The 10,636-nt window shown below is 31.1% G+C and overlaps 1 protein-coding gene across 1 annotated transcript; it reads left to right on the top strand.

Annotated features, from left to right (window-relative positions):
• The first annotated feature begins 1,518 nt into the window (after positions 1 to 1,518).
• On the top strand, positions 1,519 to 10,518 carry LOC112022331 (G-type lectin S-receptor-like serine/threonine-protein kinase CES101). Its single transcript, XM_065767426.1, has 7 exons — positions 1,519 to 2,026; positions 7,899 to 8,045; positions 8,141 to 8,352; positions 9,258 to 9,468; positions 9,582 to 9,819; positions 9,926 to 10,076; positions 10,165 to 10,518. The coding sequence occupies exons 1-7, from the start codon at positions 1,519 to 1,521 to the stop codon at positions 10,477 to 10,479; spliced, it is 1,782 nt and encodes a 593-aa protein (XP_065623498.1). The 3' UTR covers positions 10,480 to 10,518.
• The last annotated feature ends 118 nt before the right edge of the window (positions 10,519 to 10,636 follow it).

Raw genomic sequence — 10,636 nt, 5'->3', positions numbered from 1 at the left:
AATGAAAATCAGTTGAAAGCCTAAAAAGAAATGAATTTTTTTTTTTTTTTTAGTAAATAAAAATAACTTTTCTAAAGAGATTTGCTTACTTCAATATTTTCATAAACATATGCTCTAAATACTCCTAAAATGATGAGTTATATTTAGCAAAAAACAAACTAAAAATTAGAAGAAGAAAAAAAGAGGCCATAATACTTTAAATGAGTATTATTATAATACTTGTGAGATGTGGATGGTAAGGGTCAGAGTTCAAGTCTCCAAGAAAGAGTTTCACACACACATACATTTAGATTAGTTTAAAGCAAGAAAGTCGATACCGTACCGGTACCGGCCGGTACGTACCGTACCGGTTGCATACCGGTATCGAAACATTAACGTTTCGTACCGGTTTAAATACCGGCCGTACCGGCCATGTACTGGCCATACCGGCCAATTTTGGGCAATACCGGCCGGTACCGGGTGTACCGGCCGGTATAGAAAAAAGTTTTTTTTTTTTTAAGTTTTGTAATTTTTGAATTTTTATTAGGGTAGAATGATAACTTATTTGTATTAACTTATTATTATTTGTTTTCTTAGTATGCAATGGTGACTTTTAAGTTTTCTATTTTTTATATTGTGTGTTTTTTTTTTTCTTTTAATTGATACTAAAGTCTAAAATTATGAATAATTAGTTTTGAATTGGGGAAATGTTTTATGGTAAACTTTTATATTTATTATAATACACACACACACACACACACACACACACACACACATATATATATATTATTATTTAAAAATATAAAAAATAGTGGTAAACCCGAACGGTACACCGGTATTGACCGGTATCCGAAATATACCGTACCGCTGGGCAAACCGCTACAGCCTCCGGTACGGTACTGACTCACTTGGTTTAAATTTGAATTCTATCTAAGATAAAAATAGATAATAAATAAAGTAAAATAAATAAAGAGAGTCATTAATACTTATATGTTTTTTTGAACATATGACCTAAATACTCCTAAAATTAAAGAATTATACGAAGGAAAAAAAGTAAATTGAGATGCACAAAGTGCTAGGGGTTTTAGAGAGAAAAATGTTCAAACTGTAGAATTAGCAGCATATTGTAATTATTTACAAAAATGGCTATTCTATATATTATATATATATATATATATGTTGATATAAATTTAAACAAAATTATAAATTTTATTAAAAATCCCCCCCACCCCCCCCCCCCCCCCCCAAATCACTCTCACATATTTAGTTTTCGTAATACAATTATTGTGAGGCTTATGCTATCAGAAAAGGTTGTTCGAAGGAAGCAAAAAATTTATAGTATGAAAATTTTGAAAGTATTCTGTCATTTGTGCTAAGAGAACAAATTAGATATTTTAAAAGCCTTGATAATACTTGATATTATTTTAAAAGTATTGTTTCACTGTTTCTTATATTTTACCCTGTATATATTGTTCATATTATGTCAAATTTGAACACTGTTTTTTAAAATGTCTCGTCTCTGAGACAATCAATTTTTCCATGTCCTATCTAAGGTACAAGAATGATGTTTATGATCGCATGTGGTATCCTTATATTAAGTGGCCAAACTCAGTTAAGATCAATACCTCCTCAGATATTGACATACAGAACAACAATGATAGTTATCGACTACCACCAGAAGTATTGAGAACTGCTATCCAGCCATCTAATGGTGATAATTCCTTAATTTATGATAGCCCGCCCTCTTATAACACTGGAAACTTGTGTTTTTGCTTTCACTTTGCTGAAATTTCAAAACTTACGCAAGGAAAGAAAAGAGAATTCATTATTTCTGTGTATGGGGGAACCGATACCTATACCTCAGAGCCAATAACGCTTGACCATTTAAAGCCACTGTCCATATGTGTCAATCGGAGAATCGAAGGCCCTTTTAGATTTGTTATTAATGCAACAACGCGGTCTGACCTTCCTCCCATCCTCAACGCGTTTGAGCTTCACTCCGTAATTCCTCAGTTTGATCTACACGAACCAACCAACTCAAGAGATGGTAAGTACCTTTATCTAATTATTCTCTTTCTTTTTTTCCTTTTTAAAGTATTAAAAGTTTGAGGTTGATAGAAATTTATTCTGATTTGAGCTAAACAAAGCAAAAGCTAAACGGAAACATTGAGAAATACATGAGCGAACAAATGATAGGTTTGTCATAGATGAGAATATAGGTTTGTCATAAAGACCAATATAAAAAGTATAATTCTATTTTTCTTTTTAGTATAGAAGTGAAGTCTTTAAACTCTCATTGTATGACAATTTCCTATTGATTTTTATACAATCTTTGCATGAAAGAATAGTATCTGATTAAATTCATAATGTTAAGAAATAAAATTCTTAATGTTAAGAAGTTATTTATTGAAAAATTACATATAGAATTAAAAAGTTCATAAGATAAATAAAATCAATTATCTTCATATGGTATTGAATTATTCCTTTCTCCTAAAACATTATTTTTTTTGTTGACATCTAAACAATATATATACTAAAGAATATATATGAAACATGTAATTGAACTGTGAGATTTTAAGAATATGAATTTTGGTATAAAGTTTTTAGATAGTGTAAAATTTCTTAGAATTACATCATATATAAGTTGAACTCAACCTTTTATATATATATATATATATATATTCAATCCATAAACTCAATTTTTATGAATAATTTTATGTTAGGTTCTAAGGAATTAGGAACTAATGTATTAGAACTTCAATTTGTAATGTTGTCAAACCATGATCAAAATGTTTTAGTCTTGTTTAGACTTGCTCAAAGTATGTGGTTGTATGTAAAGTTGGAATCGAGTAGCTGCAGGATTTACTGTGTAAATCTGCCTGACTTGATCGATCAAAAGTCGTGCATATTGTTTTTTCTGCAGAATTTCCAACTCAGCCCAAGCCCATTTAACGTGTAGGGTTTTATGTTTTGTCTTAAGTATAAAAGGGAAAACCCTAGCCACGTTTTGAGGTTGCTCTTTATGCTGTGTATGTGAATCTTCTGTGAGATCTAGAGGTGGTTGCCTTCACACATACTTAGAGTTTCCAAGATTCAAGATTATGTCAAGAACTTGGTGATCATTCAATTGCAGATTTAAGAGCTTAAAGATATACAAGCGAGAGTGCTTGTGCTTGCTGGGAATCCAAGAAAGAAGTAGTTTGTGGACTCATAACTGTCACGTGGTCGTGGTAGTAAGTTTTCTACTCGAGGTAGCAATAGGATGTTAGTGGTCTAAGTCGCTATTGTGTAAATTTCAATTTTTTCATAGTGGATTCAGTTTACCTTAAGGATAGTTAGGTTAAATTCTCTTCAAGTTTTTTACTAGTTCGGTTTTCCTGGGTTATCATATCGTATGTTCTTTATTTTTTGCACTTTACATGATATGATTTATCTTTGTTAACCTAAAACTGCATAATTTACCTAAATTAATCATTTGGCTATAATTAGGTTAATCTGGTTGTGTTTTAAGGGATCTAAAAATGTACATTTTATGCTACAAAAAATTAAAAGTTAAAAATTTTAATTGATGAGCTAAACTTTTTTACTAAAAAAAAAAATGTTATGGTAAAAGTTGTAATAAAAAAGTTATGGTAGTAAAAAAAATAAAAATAAAAAATAATAAAAAAAAAAAAAAGGAAGAAGAAGAAGACATTTTTTACAATTTTGGATTTTTCTATTCCTTTGTTGATGTCATATTGTACAACAAATATTCTAATCCCTCTTTTCACTTTTTATCTTTAATGATCATAATCTAATTATAGTGCAAAAACATATAAATATACAGTTGATTTCTTAATTAGAGTTGAATAATTATAATAAGCTTTTTTTTTTTTTTTTTCTTCTGGCTTTAGTGGATTGTGAATCATCCGAAATCTGCATATATTTTTAGGCTTATGACCTTCGATTATGTAAATGTTTCATTCTTTGAAATAGTTGAGATTCTAGGTACTTTGTTCTTTGAAATAGCTAAGAATATCAGATTTACTAGAGCAAAGCATACTATTTAGTATTTAGTTCCACAACCAGATTCGGCAATTCATCTGTGATACTTTCCCCTTTTTGTAGCGCGTTTCTTTACAATCATATACAGGTAAATCTAATATATATTCTCAATCATTCAAAGAAAAAATATATCAAAAGTGTTACAAATTTTATTACAAAGAATGAAGCATAAGTGAAAGAAAGTTATTATTGGGGAATTGTTGTGACACGGACATGTACTTCCATAATTCAGCAATTGGTAAGTCTAATTACTTCGTGCTCAACTTATATATATAATTTTGTTTTTTGAGTTGAAAATTCTTTTGGCTAAGGAAAAACATGTTACTTTTATCTAATAATTAGAATTTATAAGTGAGATAATCAAAATTATTGTCTGTTTGGATAAAGCATCTCAGCATTAAATAAATTTGGTTAAATTAGGTTTTATCTTGAGTACAAATTTTAATTATATTAGATAATTTTTTCTTTTTTCTTTTTCCTTTTTTTTTTCTTTTTTTATAAATTCTCTAATTTGACTTTGTAGATATTAATACTCATCATTTAAAAATTTATTATATATATAAATATTGTCAAACTTTCTCCTGCACTGCACTAGTTAGCAAATATTGTTAAACTATAAAATGAAAACTTTTGATTTTTTGTTAACTTTTTATAATGTAGTGGCAAAATCTTTTGAAGATTTACCACTTTCCACATCATCATTCTGATACATAACTTTTAGTTTGGTTTTTAGAGTTTCAAATAGTATTCAACTATGTTTGTTTAAACTAATTAGAATTCACCATATTTTTGGACAAAGCACCCAACACTAAAAAAATTCTAATTAACTTCTTTTGATCTTTTCTAAGTAAATTATAACTAAACTAGGTAAGTTATTTTTATAAAAACTCTCTATTGACTGCTTTATTTATGATATTTATTAACAATATATTTATCACGTATAAAATCTTTTATAAAATTTTCTCGTACATTGCATGAGTTAGTAACTAGTACAACAATATAATAAAAATAGCAAACTAGAAGTCTGGTCACGTAAAGTGGTAATATTTTCTCTATGACAAGTGGTTATATTCTCTTTAAGCCATGTTAATTCCCTTTATTTAAATTATATTTTGAATTTTTGGAGTGGTTTCTAATTAAACCTTAAATTATAAAACATATTAATTAAAATCATTAAATTTTAAATCAATTAAATCCACGCAATCAGTGAGTAACTGTTAACTAAAATTAACCAATATTCACATAAATTGTGACTAAAACCTATCTAAAGGTATACCAAAAAAAATATATATACATATATTCTAGGTGAAATTATAAGACCATTATTGTACAATTACAATATAAGAATTGTGAAATTATATAATAATATCAATTGTTGTCATCAAAATTTACTATAAAACTAGCATTATATAGGTTCTGTAAGGACACAATTTGGTTTCCAAGCCCAAAGGATGGATGAACTTAGGCCCAAAGAGCCTAATACAATTATTAATTTGTAGAGAGTGGTGTTAGGACATATGTGTTTCACTTGTCAAAAACATATGTCATTCTTTTATATAATTGGTTAATCCTTTGATAAAACGCAATTTACTTGTAATTGGGTAGATCTAGGTGTTTTAAATACTTCAAGAAACTGTGTTTCAAGATCAAATATTGAAGTTATCAAGTCTGTCCGAGAAACAAACTAAAGAAGTGCAAGTTCATTAAAGCTCGACAGCTAGCATGTGTCGAGGTTTAAGAAGCTGTTCAGCCCGTATGCTCGACACTTGCTCGACAACTGCTCGACACCTCCTATCTGTCGAGGTTTAATAATTTTAGAATTTAGATATGATTTTCTTGGGATCCGTGAATATGTCTTTGGCCTTTCTTTTCTCCTAACCCTAAACACATAAAAGGATTGTTTAAAGGGCTGTCAAAAAGTTCACAAGTTGCACAAGCATTGAGTGAAGTCTGTTCAAGCAAATTGTGACCAGAGACAAAGTTTTGCCATAGTTCATCATTCTTGAAGAAGTTACTGTGTATGTGCACCATAGGGTTTTGTAACCAAACATCTTCTTGATCTTCATTGTGAGATGAACTGAAGAAATTTGCAGCCAACAACCTTCTCTAGTTGGTGATTGAAGTCGCGTACTAGGATCCGCGCAATTGTTTAGTCACGTATTTGGAAGTCGTGCATCAAAAGGAGAAATTGTCACTACACAACAAGTCTAATTAGGTATTGGGGTAAGGGTTCAACTGTAGGTTGGTATAAAGTACTAGGATTCCTTTACTTGTAACCGCTTGTTATGATAATAGTGGAATTTCGGGAGTGGTGACCTTAAAATCACCCGGTAGGGTTTTTGCTGTGTAGGTTTTCCCCATTCGTAAACAAATCATCGTGTCAAATTTATTTTCCGCTGCACTTAGTTTAATTGGTGATTTATTTGTGCTACCACGCGCTTTGCATGTTAATTTGATTAATTAATAACTTGGCTAATTAATCAATTAATTTAATCACAAGGGGTCAATACGTTTTTGGCCTATCAAGTGGGTTGGAAAATAGGGCTTTAATAAGTTGGAAAACAAATAAAGTGAACTCAAATGACAAGAAAATGAAGATAGATTGGTTTAATTTGAAGAAAATCATCATCGACACAGTCTGAAGAGATCAGTTCTTATATATTTCTCTCAAGTTTGATTACAAGTTCAATTCTTGATTGCTATAGTGTTTTTCTCTTAATTTTTTGATCCCTTCCCCTTAGGGTCTTCTTTCTATTTTATACTATCCTATTCTTTCATCTCTACCCTCCACGTGTAGACTAGATTGTTGATGTTGATCGTTGTTCCATCAACACCTTCTTAAAGTCTTTGGGTAGTAACTGTAAGGCTGAAAGTTCTTGTTCATGTATCACTTTCTCATTAATGCGGCTAGAGTGTTAGCTGCAGAGCATTTAATATAGTGGTAGTAGCTTTCCCTTTAGATATTTCTCAAGTTTGATTACAAGTTCAATTCTTGATTGTTATAGTGTTTTTCTCTTAATTTCCCGATCCCTTCCTCTTAGGGTCTTCTTTCTATTTTATACTATTCTCTTCTTTCATCTCTACCCTCCACGTGTAGACTAGATTGTTGGTGTTGATCCTTGTCCTATCAGCATCTTCTTGAAGTCTTTGGGTAGTAGCTGTAAGGCTAAAAGTTTCTGTTCATGTATCACTTTCTCGTTAATGCGGCTAGAGAGTTAGCGACAGAGCATTTAATATGGTGGTATTAGCTTTCTCTTTAGATATTTCATATCCTTCATCTCTCCTGCTTCTTCTTGATACTTATCCTCATCAGTAGAATCGTCCAGAACGTTGCTCTTGATGTTAGACCGCCCCTTTTGACCTCGGCTTTGCTCAGCCGAGGAAGCACTCCTCCTCGACCTGCCTTCTAGGATGATCATGATCAAACTTCATTTCTTTACTTGCCAACATGGATTCTTAGGAAGGTGTCTACCCATTCTCGGACTGCTTAATGTCCTTGGATTGGGCCCCTGGCCCAATATATATATAGATATGTACTCCTGGGCCTATCACCCCTACAGGTTCATATCCAAATCATATTATATCATATATTACATTATATAACTTCTGCCATACATGGTGTAGTTGCAACAAGTCAACGACTTCTTTTTTTTTAAATATTATTTTTACACTTTTGATTTTCCATTATGTTATATAGAACACAGTAAGAGTTTTTATAAGTTTGAAATTTATTTTGCTATTTTATTTTATATTATTTTAACAATCTACTATAATTGTTTGTTTTAAAATTAAATTTTGAGTTGTACATGTCATTCTTTCACTATATAATTGTATATTAGTATTAGAAGTCATATAACATAATTTCTCTATATGACTAATCATAGATGGCGATACGGACGTGAGTACGAACAGGTGGCGAGCAAATAAGTGGTGGATATGGCTCATTGTGGCAGTAGGGGGAATCATCATCGCCTTGTTGTGCTTATTATGCTATGCAAAAGTGAAAAAACACATAGCGGAAGGTAATTGATATTCCTACCATAGATTTTTTGGATATATTATTGATGATAAAGCAACAAAAAATTTTCAAATTATATTTTGCATATTTGTTAATTAGGGGAGAGAAAGAAGAAACAAAAGATACTTCTGCAAGAACTTAGAGGTAATGCAATATCGTCCACTGTACGTGACAAAGTGAAGAAACGAAATAATGATAGGCAAGATAGCCATGAATTGCAAATCTTCAGCTTTGAAACCATTTCTGCTGCCACAAGGAATTTTTCAACTAAAAATAAATTAGGAGAAGGTGGTTTTGGACCAGTTTATAAGGTTCTCTCTCTCTCTCTCTCTCTCTCTCTCTCTATGTGTGTGTGTGTGTGCGCGCGCGTGTGATACACCAAATTGTGCTGATTTGATTGGATTAAATTGCTTAAGTTTGTATTTTCTGGGTGTGTGATGAGTCACATATTGGGTCTTTACAAAGTGGATGTTGGGTATCTGGAGCCTCGATTGCAACTTAACTAACCATTTTGGAGTGTCAAAGTAGATGTGACTAGTGCTTTTCTCGAGTTGTTACACATGATATCAGAGAAACTAAGTAAACTTCATAACATCATGTGGCTTAGGGTCATTGCAATACAATGTGGGCCTTGATAAGGTCATCAAAAATTTAAGTGAGAGAGATTGTTATATCCCAAATTGTGTGGATTTGATTTGATTAGATTTTTTGAGTTGTGTTATGTGGCCATAGATGTTCAATTTACAAGTAATTACAAGGAGCCCTAATTACAACTTGACTAGTCTTTTTGAGGTGTAAGTGCAGATGTGATTAGCATTTTCTTCGAGCATCACACAGTTTGTGTGTATGATTAAATTTGAATATGATTAAACAATTAAATGATTTTTAAGTTTTTTAAATGGGTGGTATGATGGATAGTGGAAATAAGGTTTGAAATCAAAACAACATATTTTAATACTATTATAAATTATCAACCACACACAAAGCTTATGCAGAAATCTAAGAATTTACACCATCTAACTATTATTCAAACTAAATGTACCACCTTGACCCAATGCTCTCTTTATTTATTTTTCTGGTACAAAATTTGAACTTAAGAACTAGAGTTTTGGCCAATTAAGGGCAAGGTAGAATCTTGATAGAAAATTAAATAATAAAAATGGAAACTGATTTAAGATAATGTAAGTGAGATTTCACTATTGAAATATATTTTCAGGGTGAATTATATGATGGGCAGAAAATAGCAATAAAGAGACTCTCAAGAAGTTCTGGACAGGGATTGGTAGAGTTCAAGAATGAAGCTATTCTTATTGCCAAACTCCAACACACAAATCTTGTAAGATTGTTAGGGCTTTGCATTCAACGAGAAGAAAAAATTCTAATCTATGAGTACATGCCCAACAAAAGCTTAGACTTCTTCCTCTTTGGTATGGTGTATGTTCTTTACAAGGAAAATTTTCTTATTGGATATTTGTTTTCTATTATACGCAATCAATTATTACTTATCATTTGCTTGCTATTATTTTCTACTTTGAGTCAGATTCTACTAAAAAGTCTTTATTAAATTGGAAAAAACGCTTCAACATCATTGAAGGCATTGCTCAAGGACTTCTTTATCTTCACAAATATTCAAGACTAAGAGTAATTCACCGAGACTTAAAAGCAAGCAATATTTTGCTTGATGAGGATATGAATCCAAAAATTTCTGACTTTGGCTTGGCTAGAATATTTGGGTTGAAAGGATTAGAAGAAAACACAAATAGAATTGTTGGAACATAGTAAGTATTCATTGCATTTCAAGTAAGCAAAATTTAATTCTATTTGAGTGTATGCATATATGTGCTTATTCATACACTAAATTTTATTGGTCAATTATTATTTCAGTGGTTATATGTCTCCAGAGTATGCCATGAATGGTGTTCTTTCAATAAAAACTGATGTATTCAGCTATGGAGTCCTACTATTGGAAATCGTGAGCAGCAAGAAAAATAATAGTTGCTATTACTCTGAGTATCCGCTCAACCTTATAGGATATGTAAGTTTCTCAATTAACTCTTCTAAATTTATACACGAGATTTTGAGTATAATAGTTAACATTGTGTGTACAACTGGTCTTGTATCAGGCATGGCAGTTATGGAATGAAGGGAAAGGTTTGGAGCTAATAGACCCAACAATAATAGATGAGTCATCCCCTTCATCTGAAATATTGAGATGCATTCATGTTGGTCTTTTATGCGTACAAGACCAGGCAACAGATAGACCTACCATGCTAGATGTTGCAACTATGCTTTCAAGTGAAACTGTTCAACTCCTTCCTCCAAAACAACCTGCATATCTTATCAACATTGTTCAAGAAAAACCATTAGAGGTTTCTGAAATTAAGCCAGAAAATTGTTCCATAAATGATGTTACAATTTCAGAGATGGAAGCAAGATGAATACTAAGCGAGGGTGGTTACAAGACCACCCTGACTTGCCAAAAATATATATATATATATATATATATATATATATAAATATATATATATATATATATTTATATATCAATCTTGCAAAAAAATATTATATATAAACAATTTGTTTTAAACTAAACTA

This window comes from Quercus suber, unplaced genomic scaffold, assembly GCF_002906115.3.
Source record: "Quercus suber isolate HL8 unplaced genomic scaffold, Cork oak 2.0 scaffold_805, whole genome shotgun sequence".
Lineage (NCBI taxonomy): Eukaryota > Viridiplantae > Streptophyta > Magnoliopsida > Fagales > Fagaceae > Quercus > Quercus suber.
Note: the sequence above shows the minus strand (reverse complement) of the source record. Positions and strands in the feature narration are given on the sequence as shown.

Excerpts from the sequence above, each read along its gene's own strand:
- LOC112022331 (XM_065767426.1), top strand. The coding sequence starts at position 1,519 with ATGTCCTATCTAAGGTACAAGAATGATGTTTATGATCGCATGTGGTAT. Across the intron at positions 2,027-7,898 it reads ACCAACCAACTCAAGAGATG|TAATCATAGATGGCGATACG; the intron begins GTAAGTACCTTT and ends TCTCTATATGAC. Across the intron at positions 9,820-9,925 it reads AATAGAATTGTTGGAACATA|TGGTTATATGTCTCCAGAGT; the intron begins GTAAGTATTCAT and ends TTATTATTTCAG.